Source organism: Ochotona curzoniae, unplaced genomic scaffold (assembly GCF_017591425.1).
Source record: "Ochotona curzoniae isolate NIBS_2020 unplaced genomic scaffold, NIBS_Ocur_1.0 contig_883, whole genome shotgun sequence".
NCBI classification, from domain to species: Eukaryota; Metazoa; Chordata; class Mammalia; order Lagomorpha; family Ochotonidae; genus Ochotona; species Ochotona curzoniae.
Genome location: NW_024466599.1, coordinates 30,282,274 through 30,300,317, shown reverse-complemented (window position 1 = coordinate 30,300,317; position 18,044 = coordinate 30,282,274). Strand labels below are relative to the sequence as shown.

At 39.0% G+C, this 18,044-nt stretch overlaps 1 protein-coding gene across 5 annotated transcripts in view; it reads right to left on the bottom strand.

Moving 5' to 3' along the window:
* The window catches only part of MTA3 (metastasis associated 1 family member 3), a 157,544-nt gene that overhangs the window by 43,028 nt on the left and 96,472 nt on the right, over nucleotides 1-18,044 (bottom strand). For 4 of the 5 annotated variants that reach the window (XM_040993156.1, XM_040993158.1, XM_040993157.1 and 1 more), the window contains exon 9: nucleotides 4,452-4,640. The exons of the other annotated variant lie outside the window; for it this stretch is intronic. In XM_040993156.1, coding sequence (XP_040849090.1) covers nucleotides 4,452-4,640 — 189 coding nt within the window. The remainder of the gene's footprint in view (nucleotides 1-4,451; nucleotides 4,641-18,044) is intronic. 5 annotated transcript variants of the gene reach the window in all.

The window sequence follows — 18,044 nt, the reverse complement described above, 5'->3', positions numbered from 1 at the left end:
ATAATGAAAGCTGCAGTTTTAACAAGATACTAGGGAAAGGAAAAGCAATTAAGTACGATAAAATGTGAAGGAAGGAAATAATAGAAATACAAGCAGAAATCAATGAAACAGAATATACATGAAGAAAAATCAATCAAATCAAAACCTAGCTCACTTTCTCTCTCTTTCCTTCTCTCCAGCTCTGCTTCCAAATCCATAATGTTTAATAAAGAAAAAATTTCACCGGGGCCCAGCATTCCAGTGCAATTGGTTAAGCCATCACGTCTAACGCCAGTGTTTCATATGAACACCAGAAGAAGATGATACAAGTACTTGGGCCTCTGCCACCCAGACGGGAGATCCCCGTGGAGTTCTTGCCTTCTGGCTTTGGGATTGGATCAGCTCCAGCTGTTGTGGCCATTTGAGGAGTAAACCAGTAGACGTAAGGTCTCTTTCTCTCCCCTCTCCGTCTCTCTATAAGTCTAACGTTCATTACACACATACACACACACATATAGACATTTATAAATTCATTTTTTTTAAAAAGTCACCAGTAGTTTATTTCCATTTCAGTGGAGTTGCTGTTTATTATCTGACCAGATTATACAAATACCAGAAAAGGTACCTTAGGTCATCCTTCCAATAAGTGTTAAAGTATTACAAGCTAAAACAATGAAAATATTTATTAGAAAAATACTTTATCAGGGGCAGTAAACATATAACCTATGGTTAAGAAGCCTATATCCCTTGGGGCCAGTGCCATGGCATGATAAGTTAAGCTTCTGCCTGCAATACCAGCATTACGTATGGGTTCCAGTCTGAGATCTGATTTCTACATTCCTGATTCAACTCCCTGCTTATGGCCTAGGAAATCAGCACAAGACGCCCGGGGTCCTTGGACACCTGCATCCATGTGGGAGAACTGGAAGGAAATCCTGACTCCTGGCTTTGGATCAAATCAGCTTTGACTATGGCAAACATTTTGGAATGGAAGATGTCTTTTCTCTGTCTCTCCTTCTCTCCGTAAACTGCCTTTGATTAAATAAATAAATAAATCTTTTTAAAAAGAGAAAAGAAACTGCAGCATCAAAAGCCTGTATCCCACAGTGGAGTTGGTAGGTTCAATACTTGGTCTGTGTCTTAATTCCAGATTCCTCAAGGCAGACACTGGGACAAAGTGGTGACGATTCAGCTCACTGGGTTATGGTCACCATATAGGAGACCTGAATTCAGTTACTGGAACCCAGTCATCAGTCCACTGGTGGTCTCTCTCTCTCAAAAAATAAAATAAAACAAAACAAGACAAATATAAAATAAAATTAAAATTAAAAGCTTACTATCACTCCCATACCAAGAATCAAAAAAGAAAAACCTTATCATAACAATTGATGCATATAATCTTCCTTAAAATCTTCAACATCCATTCAGAACAAGAATGCTTACAAACTTTTAATTAAAACTTTTCTCAGCCCAATAAAAAACATATACAGAAATTTTATAACTGATGTCATCTAACAGTGGAAGAACTGTCAGGAATATAAGAAAAGGATGTTACTCTTATCACCTCTTTTTTTTTTTTAAGATTTATTTATTTTTATTACAAAATCAGATATACAGAGAGGAAGATCTTCCATCCGATGATTCACTCCCCAAGTGACTGCAACGGCTGGTACTGTGCTGATCCGAAGCCGGGAACCAGGAGCTCTTCCAGGTCTCCCACACAGGTGCAGGGTCCCAAAGCTTTGGGCCATCCTCGACTGCTTTCCCAGGCCACAAGCAGGGAGCTGGATGGGAAGTGGAGCTGCCGGGATTAGACCCAGCATCCATATGGGATGCCGGTGTGTTCAAGGCAAAGACTTTAGCCGCTAGGCCATGCCGCCGGACCTTTAACACCTCTTTTTAACAGTTTACTGGATAGCATAACTAGTGCAGAAAGGCAAAAAAAAAAAAAAAAAAAAAAAAAAAAAAAAAGGAAATAAAAGGCAAACAGAAAAGAAACAGAATACAAGCTCCATAAGTGGGAATCAGGAGCCTTGGGCCATCCTTTGCTGTTTTCTCAGGACATGAGCAGGGAGCTGGATTAGAAGTGAAGTCACTGGGACTCAAACTGATGCATATATAAGATGTCAGTGCCATGAGCAGTGAGAGCAAAGGATTAGCCTGAATACGATCATGTCAACCCCCTACAACTGCTTTTTAAAATAACATTAACAAATGTTAGTAAGGATAGTAACAACATTATGTTACAATTTTTATACTCATTTTCATATAGCGCTTTTCACACCAACGCCAGCTTCTATGTCCAAATATATTGCACTTTTATGTCCAAGTATATCACTGTCCAGGTTTATCTGCTAGTCTCATATTAAATGCCAAGAGGTGCAGTCTGTACACGACCTAACATCAGCATCTGCTACGTTACCTCTTTACCTTCAGAGAACCAGCTAAAATGCTAGTAGCCTCAAGGGGCCTCTCCAGATTTGATCAACACAACTAACTGTTACCAATATTCCCCTAACACTTGTTCATCTTCTGATAAGCATTAACGTTATCTGGGTGCACATGTGTATTTTTCAGTCTCTTGATGCAGACTAGGAACTAACTCCTATTGCATGCCTATTGCCCAACTGAGCAAGTGGCATGTTGCAGGCGCTGAATGAATATTTACTGACTGGAACTAAGTTCAGAATAATCACTAGAACATTCTAAAGATGAGAGTGCAAACACAATACAGGAAAAAGTAGTTTTATTTTGGTGTTTCTCATCATCTAGTCCTCTGTAACACCTGTACATCTGTCCCTGTTGGTTCACTCACCAAATGATCACATTGGCCAGTACAAGGCCAATCTGAAGCCAGGAGCCTTGAACTTCATCTGGGTCTCCCACATGGATGGACAGGGCCCCAAGCACTTTGCTGCTTTCCCAGGTGCATTATCAGGGAACTGGACCCAAAAAGGAGCAGCCAGGACTTTCACCTACATCCATATGAGATGCCAATGTCAGAGGTGGCAGCTTAATCCACTGTGTTGCAATGCCAGCCCCTATTCTTGGCATTTTCTGTGCTGTGATGTAACTGTGTTCAGTAACACTGGAGTACTGTGTTGTTCTGATCATGTGAAGCTAACTTATCAGCTGCACATCCTACAAATTTTAATCATAGCCTGTGACAATTTAGGAATAAAATAAAGTTTTGTCAGAAGAATTTAGTCAGCTTTGAGTGGCTCTAACAGCTTTAATTACTGTATTTGAGGCTTAGTGTAGCAAACATAATGATAAGTAATCATTTTATCTCATAAAATTTCAGAAAATACATAAGATAAAAGGCCCAGCATATCTGGTTCTTATTAAATATATGATACTCTATAACGGTACTACTTTCATAAGTTAAAATGAAATATAAATTCTACAGAGAGCTATTTATGAACTTCTGAAAAACATTTCCTGATTTCAAAGAGATTGTAAGCTTAACTAAAAACAGAAGGCCTATAAAGAGAAAAGGAAATATGATTAACTAGAATTCAAACGCTAAAGCAAAAAGTAGATCTTCAGTGTCACTGCTACATGTGTGACCTGATATCAGACCCAGTTACTTGGGCCACCATCACCAGCTACAGGCTCATTAGCATGAAGCTGGGATCAGGAGCAAAGCAGAACTCAATCCCATGTCCTCCAATACAGGAGTCAAGGATCAAAAACACAATTAGTAATTAAGTGTGAAGGTAGAAGTACTGATTTAACTGTGGTGACCATTTTGCAATCTGAGTTATTAAGTTACCACACTATAGATCCCAAATATATATATGTTTGTTTGTCACTTATACTTCAACAAAGTTATGTATAATTAAACTAATATACAGATGCAAGTGAATTGTGTGATTAAGAATAATCAAGATTAAAAAAATCACATTAAGTCAATACTGCTCTGCTTCACAAGTTTTTTTATTTGCTTCACAAAAGTAATTTTACTTCCATTCTAGAAGTCTGCCTCAAATTCAGACTCAACAATTAGTGAGACAACTAGAATACATAAATAAGGTCTCAGATCAGAGAAGTGTAAAGAACATGATTAGAAGAATGCTGCCCATGTAACTTAGAGTTCACAGAGACTGTGAAGTCAAACTGAAAAAGTTGACCCTAAGATCTCAGGGTTGCTGACCCTAGTTCTTAGGACTAATCCCAAGAACAAATACCAGTTTTTCCTACTATAAAACCAGCCTTGTAGAAGAAAACAGTAGGGGGCAGGGTAAATGGGAAGGCAGGCAGGCCAAATCACTGAGCCTACAGAACTGTATCATGAAAATTAATCTTTTATAAAAAATTTTTAAAAATTTTAGAAAAAACAAGCCTTCATTCTATCCTGAGCACAAAAAACTGCTGTCAAATGCTTTCTAAATGAATACTACAAAGTTGATGAGTTGACGTTATTTCCAAAGTAAAACATTCCCAACCCAACTTTATTTTATTTTACTTACAAAGTCTTGACGAATGTCATTGAAGTCTTTCCCGTATTTTTCCAGTGCTTCTTCAAATAAGCTAGCTTCAGAGGCCGACCATTCCTCCATTTCATCTCTGCATAAAACAGGTCCACCAAGCGGTACTAAGACACTAATGGCACTGCTTAAATCATAGCTGTGTCTATACAACGTATCCATAGCATGAAACTGCAGAAGAGAAAACAGAGAAAGCATCAACTGGACTGCAGAATGGGTAAAAACAGAAATATTAAAGAGTATGATGCATTCTTGGGCAATGCTAACTTACTGTTATTATTTTACTGTTTTTCTTATTAAAGTGAGAGACAGGGGCAGTCATGGGGGAATAAGAGTGAGACAAAGTGAGACAGAAAGAAACAGGTTCCTACAATTTCTACATGTCTGAAAATGGCTAAAGCTGGACCAGGCTAAAGCCAAGAACCCATATGGGTGTCAGACCCAGTTATATGGGCCATCAGCTTGAAGCTGGGATTGGGGGCATCAGGACTCGATCCCATATTCTCCAACACAGGAATCAAGGATTAGAAAACCATAGCCTATAATACAGTGCCTGGGTTTGATACCTGTTAACAATCCCACACCCCAGCTCTCTGTTAGCACAGACCCTAGCAGGCCTCAAGTCAAATTGGTTTCCTGCTACCTATATGGCATCGTGATTGCATCCCTGACTCCCCATATCGGCCCAGTTGGTCCTGGCTGTTTGGGAGGGAATAAGCAGATGGGAGTTCTGTCTCTCTCAAGTAAGTAAATTCAAAGCAAAAATTTTTTTCATGCCAGTGTTACTTCAGTTGTTGTTCAAGGCTGGCATATCTTTTCTTGACCATATCTTTTCTTGTATTTCACAGCTAGAAAAAACATTCTCTGGTTGGATTAAGACAAAATGTTAAAACTAAGAAGAAAATAATGGAACATGAGTACGAGAGTTAAGACAAAGTTATACATTCATATTGAACAGACCAAACAAAATTTCCTATCTACATTAAACAGGTAATCTGACTAAGGTTCTGAAAGAAGAGGAACACATGACCAGGCCTGAATGGAAGAGCTAGGATGATGTCAGTTTCCCATGTATTTCAGGAGAGAGCAACTTACAAGCTAAACTGAAAGGAAGAAAGCTAGATTGGGACAAATAATTAGCTTTTTGCAAAAACACCTTAGGTATAAATTATTTCAAAAATATTTTCCATGAAGCATAAAACTGAATAAACTAGGCTCTAAGAGATCAAAGCTTAAATTTTTTTGCATTACACATTATTTACACTGTGATACATTAGCTAAGACACTGAATAAAGGCATAGAATATCACTGTGTTGACAGACTAAAGGCAATATTATTTGGAACGGGTCAACAAATTGGGATACAATAACTATTTCAAGAAGGGTTAATATCTCACTTAAATCGTTACAGCTCACAAAATGAAAGCTATAGTGATTTTGTTATCAATTTTCTAATTATAATAACAGTTAAGGCCACGGGCTATGTGTTATCTTTTGCTATCTTTGTTACAACTATAGAGCAATAACTTCCAATTGAATTTCTTTTCACCCTTCTGTAGCAGGGATTGCAGAAATGTTAGAACTGACTTTATTCTTTACGCTGTAATTTTTTAAATCAATTAAGTGCTGCCTCATTAGCTAACCTCACTAAACACACTGTGCAATTTAGTTTTAGTGTTTACTTTCATATATTTTTACATCATCTCTGAAATTAAATTACTGTGTCTGAGTAACTGATCTATGAAAATGAAAAGAACAATATTATTTAGAGACCTCTTTATAACAGGATTATACAATGGGTCCTCAAAAATGTTCACAGGAAATGTCTATCACAAATCTCACTAAAATGTTAAACATATCCAAACAACATCTAGTTGGATGCGTTAGGAAGGCTATGACATATGGAATGAGTCCCTAACAAAGCAACATAAGTTCTTTAAAATAAAATCAAGATCAAACATCAAGCTAATCGAAGTTAGGAGGAAGAATGGGAAGTAAGACTAAAGTTTTACAAAACGTTTATGAAGACAATGTCTCAAAGAAACAATCACTTTTAAAAGAACTCATTTTAAGAAAGAACAAGGCAATGTCGAACATGAAGGCTGCAGCAACAGAGCATACACATCAACTGTGAAGGAAAAAAACAGAGGGGAAAAAAAAAGAGGATTGACAATTAACAGCAGATGCTATAGATCATATCATAGGATTACAGATCCTACCATCGTTGTTCATAGGTTAAGCCACTGACTGGGAAATCTGCACCCCACATCCAAGTTTCTGTTTAAGCCGCAGTTACTTCACTTTGGATGCAGGTTCCCACCAATGTGCCTAGGAAGCAGCTCAGGGGACTTGAGTCCTGCCACCCAGGAGGAAGAGCTGCTGAATTAAGTTTCTAGCTCTTGGCTCCTGAATCAGCGACTTGAAGATCTTTCTCTTTGTCTCTCTCTCTCTCTGTAACTCTGTCTTTCAAATAAATAATTTTTAATGTAAATATCTCAATAGATTCAGCTTACACTGCTTTCACTGAAAATTTTTAAATGAACAGGAACCCAAACTTGCACCAGATCGGATGTGAACAAAAACAGAACTTTCAATGGAAATTTTAGTGGGATCAAGACACTGAAGCAATTCTAGTCCTAGTTGCTCTACTTCCAATCCAGGTCCCTGTTTATGGCTTTGGTGAAAGCACTGGAGGACGGTCCAAATCATTGGACCCCTGTACCCCTGGCTCCTGGCTTCAGATAGGCTCAGCTCCAGCCATTTAGGGAGTGAATCAGAAGATGGAAGATGTTTGTCTCTCCTTCCCTATGTAAACCTGTCTTTCAAGTAACAATAAATACTTTAAAAAATCGAAAACAGGGGAAAATGTTGAGGTAAAACGGAGGTCAAGCCACTGCTTCTGACATCAGCAATCCATACTTAAGTGAGTCCCAGCTGTTTTGCTTTCAATAAAGTTCCCACTAAGGTGCCTGGGAAGGCAGCAGAGGACAACCCAAGTGTTTGGGGGTCCTATTGCTCATCTGACAGACCCATACGGAATTTCCGGGCTCTGGCCTGGCCTGGCCCCAGCTCTTCTGGCCATTTGGGAAGTGAACTAGCCGATGGAAGATCTCTCCTCATTCTCTCTCTCTGCCCTCATCCTTAACATTCTGCTTTTTAAATTAAATAAATATTTTAAAGATGAAAAGGATTTAAAATGAAGACCAAAAACAATGAAATATCCCTTCAGATACTTTTCAATTAAGAGATACAGATACACATTGCAAGATCTATTCAAGTTTAAATTTTAAAAATCCTAAGAACCCAGCACAAGCTGTTCTCTTTGCCAAAAAGAAGGGAAGGTGTTGTCATATTTCATCTCATTCATAACAGATGGGGATGACAAACAGAAGTATTTTAGGAGAAAGACTGACAGGAAAATCTTGGCTATGAGATTATCTTTTGTTCATTAAGCAGTGTCACACTATGATAGACTGGACTGTTCAGCAAACATTCACTCCCTCCCCTGGACCCACACAAGAGAGTGAGTACTCTCTACCCTCTGACACTGGGCTTAGACAGCAGCACATTAAGACTTGTGACCCAACAGACTGAAAACGCATTTGCGCTTTCTGTTTTTGTCAGTTCTTTCATGTCAAAGACTTTTGTCCACATAGGAGGAGAGAGGCAGAACGCCAATCTAAGTGCAACCTGCGGTGGGGTACCTGGATTAGCACCGTACAGATCCAAGACAAGCTGTAGGTGAGTAGATGAGACATCATCACTCCTTGCTATAAGTCACTGAAATTTGAGGCACTGTAATGTTTGTTTTGTTTTCATTCAGTCACTAGAAATGCTGTGAGCAGAAAACCTTCAGTCATTGGTTTTCTTTGCAATAAACTCAATCTAAGAAAGATTCATTGCCCAAAGTCATTCCCTATTCGTGGTGCAGTTTGTAGTAAATTATACAGAGGTGTCAACGCCTGGCCTTTCATTCTGATCTAACACAGCCCCAAGAAGTTGGCAGACACATCATATTTCACCTTCTTCTGAAACCTCATCCCACCTCGACCCTTTCTTTTCCATAAGAGTTGGTCATACAGAGTTTCTCCCCAATAACTCTGCTGACAGTGGCCAACATAGGCTGCTGTTCAGGGAATTCAGGTTCTAGCACATGGCATTACCATGACAACAGGTAACTGATACACATATATATTAATACAAGCAACTGACAGGCCCAGTTACAAGTCTACAAGACTATTGCATACATACAGCACAAATTACAGCATTCAAAATACACAATCTGTTTAAAACTTAATGAGCATATGCTTTTTCCAAGCAGAAGGTGGATATAAACCCATATAAGTCAATTTCAAACTGTGACCAAGGCATAATCTCTTCTATATAAAACAGAAGTGTGCCATTCATGTTCAGCTTTTCTTAACACATAATAAAAAATAAAAAGCAAAATTGTATCAATTACAAATCTATTAAGACTTTGTTGACATTCACTCCAATCAATCTTCAAGACAACATAACAAATGTTCTTTTGTATTACTCAAACCTTTTGATTATTATTACAAGAAAGCCACAGAAGACAACCAGCCATGGTATAGCCATAAACAACACATACTCTCCCCCCGGCCATGAATCTATATTCCACACAAAACTAGACGCTTCAGGCAAGGAGAGGTTAGGATTCTCCTGGAAAGAGAGTGAGGCGGGAGATTTAGTACCTTAGGGGCATTTCTAGACTGCTACAGGCAGGAATGGACCATGGAAATGTTAAAAATCAGACCTTGATGCTGCCACAGTGGCAAAGAAGCAGGAGGCAAAACACTGCAGGAGATCACATTCCAGACCTTAAAGGAAATTATAATACAGTACCAGGACTCATAGCATACATATTCTCTGAACATAATAGCCAACTGACACACATCTAAGAAAAAACTATTATGTTAACTACATAATTATTTATGTTAGGAAATCATAATATACCATGTTTTGAACAAAATACATGAATTATGGTCTAGCTGCAAATTAGAAACCTGTGTCTTAAATGATATAATGAAAAAGATGAAAAATAAAGATTAATGAGCTTAAAATGGTTTTAATAAGCTGCAAAGAGTTATCAGAATAAATACAAAGTAGATGGAAGAAAAGAAAGAACAAAAATAAACAGAAAATGTACAATAAAGAAAATCAAACAAAATCCAAATTCCCTTCTTCTCAATAATTAATGACATTCCCCCAGCTATAAGAAAATATAAAGGACAAACTGGAAATTGTACATATAAAGAATACCATCAGCCGAATGAAAAGCTATTTTAACTAATGACACAGCAATTTTTTTTAGAGATTTATTTATCTTTACTGGAAAGGCAGATTTACAGAGGAGAGACTGAGAAAAAGATCTTCCGTCCACTGGTTCACTCCTCAAATGGCTGCAACTGCTGGAGCTGAGCTGATCTGAAACCAGGAACCAGGAACTTGTAGGACTCCAGTGCAGGTGCAGGGCCCCAAGGCTCTGGGCCATCCTCTACTGCCTTCCCAAGCCACAGGCAGGGAGCTCAATGGGAAGTGGAGCAGTTGGGACACAAATCGGAGACATTATGGGATCCCGGCATGTGCAAAGCAAGGATTTTAGCCACTAGGCCATTGTGTCGGGCCCTTACAGCAATTTTTAAGCTTAAATTTATTATTAAAAAAATGGTAGTAAGTTTGAAAACTTAGAGGAATACAACCTAGACTGAAAAAAACTAACCAAAATAGACTTACATAGAATAAGAAGCTATTTTAATTACATGTCAGCTTACAGCCACAACTGAGAGATATTCTACAAAATAACTGAACAGTATTCTCCAAAATGTCATGGTCATGAAACACAGGGGAATAAAGGAGACAAAAGAGATAATGACAACTACATACAGTGAGTCTCCAGGTGATCTTGGGCCATAACTTTTTAAAATTTTTACTATAAAGGATAATATTGGGACAATCAGCATCTGAATAAAGCTTCTAGATTGAGTAATAATATTATAACAAATATATCTGATGGTTTTTTAAAAATAATTAGCTTCTTAGAAAATATCCTCTCAAATATTTAGGTACTGCTAAAGAACATACATTCCAAAACTGTCCAGAAACAATAACACATCTATAGCATTACAGTTTATGCAAGGTGTTACAGCCAACTTGCACGTGTGACAGTGGTCCCACACAGCCTGGATGCGCATTAGGCACAACCATCCAGGCTGGTGTTAGCACATTCCATGATGCACTCACAATGATGAAATCACTTACTGACACATTTTCAAGCTGTATTCCCATAGTCCACTGACTCCTGATGATAACCATTTTAGACGGGGGTCATATTGCAGACTGAGCTTCCACAGTACACCCCATATGACCACAAGAATGGATTCACTTCTGCTAAATGCTTTGTAATCAAACTTTTCAAGAACCTCATAGCAATCAGCCAGACAAGGTGGTTTACCTGAGCAAGGCTGAGATGATGCTGCCTCTCTTCTAACCTATAAAGAAAGCATCTTTGATGTAACTAATCTGCTTCTTGCCCCTCCATTTTGGCACTGACTAGAAAGCCTTTATCGCTTCTCTGCTGAGCTCATTCGAATAATTCACTATTTTTTATTGTATGAGGTGCTGCCTGATTGCAGAACTGCACATAAAAACCAATAAGACCTCTAAATCAAACGTTTACATTTTATCTGTTCTGTTTTTTAACAAAGAAGAAAAAAGAATGATAAAGCAAATGAGATAAATATGAAGAAAAAATGAGATTAAAATGGCACCAATTAGGGAATCTGGTTGAATGGACCACAGGAAGTTCTTACACAATTCTGCATTATCCCAATATACAAAGTTGGTAAGTTTTAAGAAACTGTGGGAACTGGTATGGGGTACAATATGCTAAGCTATCACCCGCAACATCAGCATCCCTTGTTAGCATGTTTGTATCCCAGTTGCTTTACTTTCAATGCAACTGCTTGCTAATGAGCCTCCAAAAAGTAATGTAAGGAGCCCAAGTACCTGAATCCCTGCCATCCATGTGGGACACTGGGATGGGGCTTCTGGCTTGACTTCGGTTTAGCCCAGTTCCTGCCATTGATGCCATTTGGGGAGTGAACTAGGGGATAGAAGATAGGTCTATCTTCTTTATGCTTCTATGCCTTTATGCTTTGGGCATAAATATATATATATACACACACATATATGCATATATATACACACATAAATGTGTGTGTGTGTGCACGCACACACACACACACACACACACACACACACACACACACACACACACATGCATATATATGCTTTGGGCCATCCTCTACTGCTTTTTCAGTCCACAAGCAAGGAGCTGGATGGGAAATGGAGCAGCCAGGACAGGAATCAGTGCCCATATGGGATCCCAGCGCTTGTAAGGTGAGGATTTAGCCATTAAGCCATTGCACCAAGCCCCTAATACATTTTAATTTTTTTATAATGTTTATTTTTACTATATTTTTATTTTATTAAGTTTATTATGTTTAAATAAGCTCAAATGTATTGTGCTAGCCCCTCAAACAAATAAATCTTAATTAAAAATCACAAGCCTTCATTAAGTTGTATTTATAAATCCAAATCTCTTTATCAATAATTCTAAACAAAGCTGTTCAGTTAATACTGTATTTCCCCCAACATCAGATCTACAGTGATTTCCTGAATCAATTTTGCATTCATGTGGGAAAAAGTAAACTAAAAGGTAGTATCTACCTCTCTCCTAATCCCCAGCCCTCACAAAAAAAAAAAAAAAAAAAAAAAAAAAGCAAGCACACTGGGTTAGGGGCAGACCCATTGCCTATCAGCAAAGATGTCAAGATGCTGGTTAGGATGTCCACACCTGTTAGCCAAGTACCTGGGTCTGACAGACCCTGGAGGCAGTATAAAGGAACTGGATAACTTTGTTCCTGCCTCCACACAGCCTCAAGACTGGGATCCGTGCTCCTGGCTTTGGTTTGGTGAGCAGTTAAGGAGTGAACCACCAGAGGGAGGTGTCTCACACTCTATTATGCCTTTCAAACAAGGTTTTTTCTTTTTTCCCCCAAAGTATGCCTTATGTAGAATATTATTGCTTTAATGATACAGTTAGCAGCAAGGGAAATGGCATGTTTCCTGTTTTTCATCATTCTTCTGGTTCATTAGTAACAATTCTGGTTTTATAACTTAAAAGACTGAATTTTTTTAAAGTTATATGAAAATGTCAGTTTATCAATTTTATGATAAATTTTATCATTTTGAAGGCTAGATTTCTAATGTAAGTTGATACACAATATGTTAGTCACAAGATTTATATAATCTGCAGTTGTGTCGAAACTACCCTCAAGGTTTCAGTATTCTCCAGGCCCTAAAAGAAACACGTGATCTGAACAGAATTCACGTATGAAGGAGGAAAATGTCTTACTACTGAATAGCACTCCCACAGAATTAATATCTAAAACATAAAATTTTGTTATTGACACAGTTTTCTTCCTAAGTTACTCCCAATAAAAAACAACTTCATTGTAAAATTACAACATGTTTAAGGAAAAATTAATCATCTCAAAGGAAACCATTTTAAATCTTGCCATGACTTCCATGTAACAATTATACTGAAAGGCATGGCTAACCATAGCCTAATCACCATTTTCCAAATTGATTATCTATTATAATGACAATTAAATAGTATGATAAAATTTCTTTCGGACAATCAAAAATGATATAAAATCAGAAGTGAGTCTCAACTAAGATTGGGAAGGGGAAAAAAACCACAAATACATCACAGCCACCTTCATCTTCTCAACAATTAGAACATTTGTAGACTCTGCACAGCCAGATATCATTCCTAATGCTGCCTGATCATCACATCTCATCCTCAAGGCGATGCCACATGGGGTCTCAGACCAACTTCTGTGGTGGCTGGAAACAGAGTCCAGAGACTCTAGGCTTCTGGTTCTGACCCTGCCACTAATTACACCCAATTTCTTCACTGTTTCCACCATCTGTAAAATGATTTAGTCCTCAGATCCAGGCAAAAGCAACAAGCCAGAGCTCTCCAGTGTGAAGCTCTGCTCCAGCCATCATTCCTTCCCTATAATGCCCAAGGCAGTGAGCTCAAGCCACAGGGCACAACCTTGAGCAGGGAGAACAGGCTAGTACTTCCCCTAGCTAAGGAATTCCATTCCATACGTGTATGAAATGGTGTTACGTTAGCTTTGTAAATATTTTCCCCCTCCATGTTGTATACAAGATGTATTTTGCATTTTATGAAACAAAGGTGGAATTTATGAGGTTCCATGTGCTCAATGATTTTAACAATTGTAAATCTTACATATGTTAGATTAATAGCAGTTGTAATTCACAGTTGACTCACTGTGGACATATGAATGTCTCAGACCCAAAGAGGGTCTACCTACAGCTGGATGAAGTTTGAGTAATCCAAGCAACAAACCCCCACACTAATAGAATCATATTATTTACTGCTACTTAATCAAAGACAGACAACAACACAGGGTGGAACAGTAGGCTAAGCCACTTTTTGGGATGCCTACATCCCATACTGGTGTTACTGGTTAGAGCCCCATATTTTCATGTGCCTGGGAAACAACAAATGATGAGTCAAGAGTGTGTATTCCTGCCACCTTTGTGGGCAATGGATGGAATTCCTGGTTTCTAACTTTGGCCCTACAAACATTTGGGGAGTGAACCAGAAGATGAAATAGCTTTCTTTTCTCTGTTTCTCTTTCTTAGTTACTCTGTCTTTCAAATAAATATATGAATCTTTAAAAAAGCTTCTCCTTAAATCTGAGGCATTAACATGACAGCACATGTAGAAACTCCACACCCAATGTCATACAATAAGGTAATAACCAAAACACAGGCATATTAAAATACTGCATAAAACTACCTTTAGGCTATATGTATAAGGTATTCATCCAATTCATGTTTAGATTTGGGTCCTATTCACAAAATATCTCATTATGAATACATAAATATTTTAAAATCCAAAATACTTCTGGCATCAAAATCCAAACCATTTTAAATTTTCATTAATTTATTTTCATTTAATCTCAAAGAACAGACAGTGAGAGAAAGGGGGAGATCTTATAGCTGATTCATTTCCACAAACAACCATATCAGCTAGGGCAGAGCTGGGCCAGGCTGAAGCTAGGAGCCCAGATTTCAAATCAGGTCTTCCAGGTGGGTGGCAGGGGACCCAAGAACTTGAGCTTTTGCCAGGTAACTCTAAAGGTGCCAATTAGCAAGAAGTAAACCTGTCATTTTAATGAGAATGAAGCAGAAGAATAGGTAAAATATAAGAGATTCCCAAAGCCAGCTCAACAAATGTGGCAAAAAAAACCATTTCCTGAGCTTCGGTCTACCTCTGCTTTAACAATTTACTACAGTTCTAAGTAATTTAAGAAGCAAAGAAATGGGCAAGCATTACAGAAAGAACATACAATATTGCATTTAAACTAGTTAAGACATATAGGTAGTATCCTCATTAAAAGCTTTTTTAGGACCCGGCGCAGGAGCTCAGCAGCTGAAATCCTCGCCTTGCATGGGCTGGGATCCCATAAGAGTGCCAGTTCTAATCCCGGCAGCCCCGTTTCCAATCCAGCTCTCTGCTTGTAGCCTGGAAAAAGCAGTTGAGGACGGCCCGTGGCTTTGTGGCCCTGCACCCGCATGAGAGACCTAGAGGAGGCTCTGGGCTCCTGGCAGCTCCGCCCATTGCAGCCGCTTGGGAAATAAATTATCAGATGGAAGATCTTCCTGTCTCTTCTCCTCTCTGTATATCTGACTTTACAATAAAAACAAATAAATCTTTTTTTAAAAAAAAGGTTTTTATACATAAGATTGACAGAAACAAATAGTTAACTATTTCAACCTATCCTCTTCAATAAAGAAACCCACTTGTAGTCCCACACATTCCCCACTAGTGGGAAGCAGAGAGTTGCTACAGCTGCACACCAACAGCCATGCTTGAGCTCTGCATTCCTCATCCTGCCGGGAGGAACATCAACTCTAAGCCACAAGGACATGCACCATCCCAGGAACAGACTTTTCTCATCTTGTTCCCTGTACCAGGTGGAGAGATTTTTGCTGGATTATCACAGAGAGCATCTCCACTTACAATATGAGAAGAATTATCTCAATGTATTGGGAACCAAGTAATCAATGATGTATCTATAAAATGCAAGATCACACATTAAAAGCTAATAATAATAACAAAAGCTTGGGGCTGGTGCTGTGGCATAATAGGGTAAGCATCAGCCTGTGGTGCTGGCATCACGTATGGGTACCAGTTTGCATCCCAGCTGCTCCACTTCCCATCCAGCTCCTTGCTTATGGCCTGGGAAGGGATCAGAGAATGAAACAAGTCCTTGGGCCCCTGCAAGCACATGGGAGACCTGAAAGAAGCAACTGGCTCCTGCCTCCAGATCAGCTCAGCTCCAGTGACTGTGGCCTTTTGGGGAGTGAGTCAATACATGGAAGATTTTTCCCTCTATCTCTGTAACTCAACCCTCCAAATAAAAATTTAAAAATAAATAAATAAATATTTCAATTTTAAAAACTTTCCAAGTTCTTATGATGATAGGAGACAATGTTTATATTATACCATCAACAAAACTGGGAGGCATGACTACAGCACAAAACTATGTATTTAAAAGAAAATTGATATGTAATGTTCTATCAGTTTTAAAAATCAATTAAATTATGGAATTTATACCTGAATCAATAGAACACCAAAGAATAAAAAAACCCAGAAGCATACCTAAGTACATCATGGACCTTGAAATATGGTATAAAGGTCATTATTAATAATGAACATGGGCCCAGCACGATAGTTAGATTGCCTAATCCTCCTTCTTCCAGCATGGGGATCACATAAGGGCACCAGTTCATATCCCGGCTGCTCCACTTCCCATCCAGTTCCCCACTTGTGGCATAGGAAAGCAGTTGAGGACAGTCCAAAGCCTTGGGACCCTGTACCCACGTGGGAGACCTGGAAGAAACTCTTGGCTCCTGGCTCCTGGCTCCTGGCTCCTGGCTCCTGGCTGTGGTTCAGCTTGACTCCTGGCTCTGGTTCAACTCAGTTCCAGGCACTATGCCATTTGGGGAAGGGGGTGTGAATCAGGCAATGAAAGAACTTTCTCTTTGTCTCGCCTTCTTTCTGTAAATCTTTCTAGTAAAAATAAATCTTTTTCAAAAAGTATGAAGATTGTAGTAAATGCAACAAAAGATATTGAGATAATTTACTGTAAGAAAAAATATCTCTCACTTTGGTCATAAAAATAAACTCCAGATAGACTGACTGCCGATTATGAATAATATTTCTTTTTTTTAAAAGATTTATTATTATTATTATTTTTTTAATTGAAAAGACGGATATACAGAGAGGAGAGACAGAGAGGAAGATCTTCTGTCCGATGATTCACTCCCCAAGTGAGCGCAACGGCCGATACTATGCCGATCAGAAGCCAGGAGCCTCTTCCGGGTCTCCCACGCGGGTGCAGGGTCCCAAAGCTTTGGGCCGTCCTGGACTGCTCTCCTGGGCCACAGGCAGGGAGCTGGAAGGGAAGCGGGGCTGCCGGGATAGAACCGGCGCCCATATGGGATCCTGGGCGTGCAAGGCGAGGACCTTAACTACTGCGCCACCGCGCCGGGCCCAATGAATAATATTTCAAAACTATTGGGGAAAGTTTGACACAAGGAAGGTGCCATGAGAGGGAAAGACCTGGAGCTATGCTACTGAAGGCCACAGAACACCACAGCCACAGGAGATTGGAGGTGTGTGGAGGGGCCCCTCCCTCCAAATTTCGGAGGGCCTCTGGCCCCACTTACATTCTGAATTTGGATTTTTGGGCTCCAGAACTCTGACATAATAAATACCTATTGGTTTAACCAGGGAAAAAACATTTTTGAATAAAAATAACAGTGAAAAATGGAACAATGGGCCTGGCCGGCATGTTAGCCTAATATGGCTAAAGTTCTTTCCTGGCACATGCCGGCATCCCATTGGGCACCAGTTCTAATTGTGGCAGCCCCGCTTCACATCCAGCCTGGGAAAGCAGTTGAGGACAGTCCAAAAGACTTGGAACGCTGCATCCACATGGGAGACCCGGAACAGCCTCGAGGCTCCTTGCTCCTGGCTTAGGATCAACTCAGGTATGGCTATTGTGGCCACTTGGGGAATCAATCAGCAGAAGGAAACTCTTCTTCTCTGTCTCTCTTTCTCTTTGTATATTTGACTTTCCAATAAAAAGAAATAGATCTTTAAAAAAAAATGGAACAAGACTAAGAATCTAAAATACAAGAAAAAAGCCAAATAGTTAATAAACACATAAAAAGATACTTAATCTTAGTAAATAATCAGAAAGATACAAATTAAATGAGACAATAAGAGGCTAACAAACATTATAGGCTGAAAATACCAAGTGTTAAAGATAACCTAAGAAAATGGACCAAGAATGGTAAAACACTTGCTAACTTATTATGGGATTATAAATTTCCACCATGGAGTGCAGACTAATTTGGCGACCTGTGAAATTCTAAACGA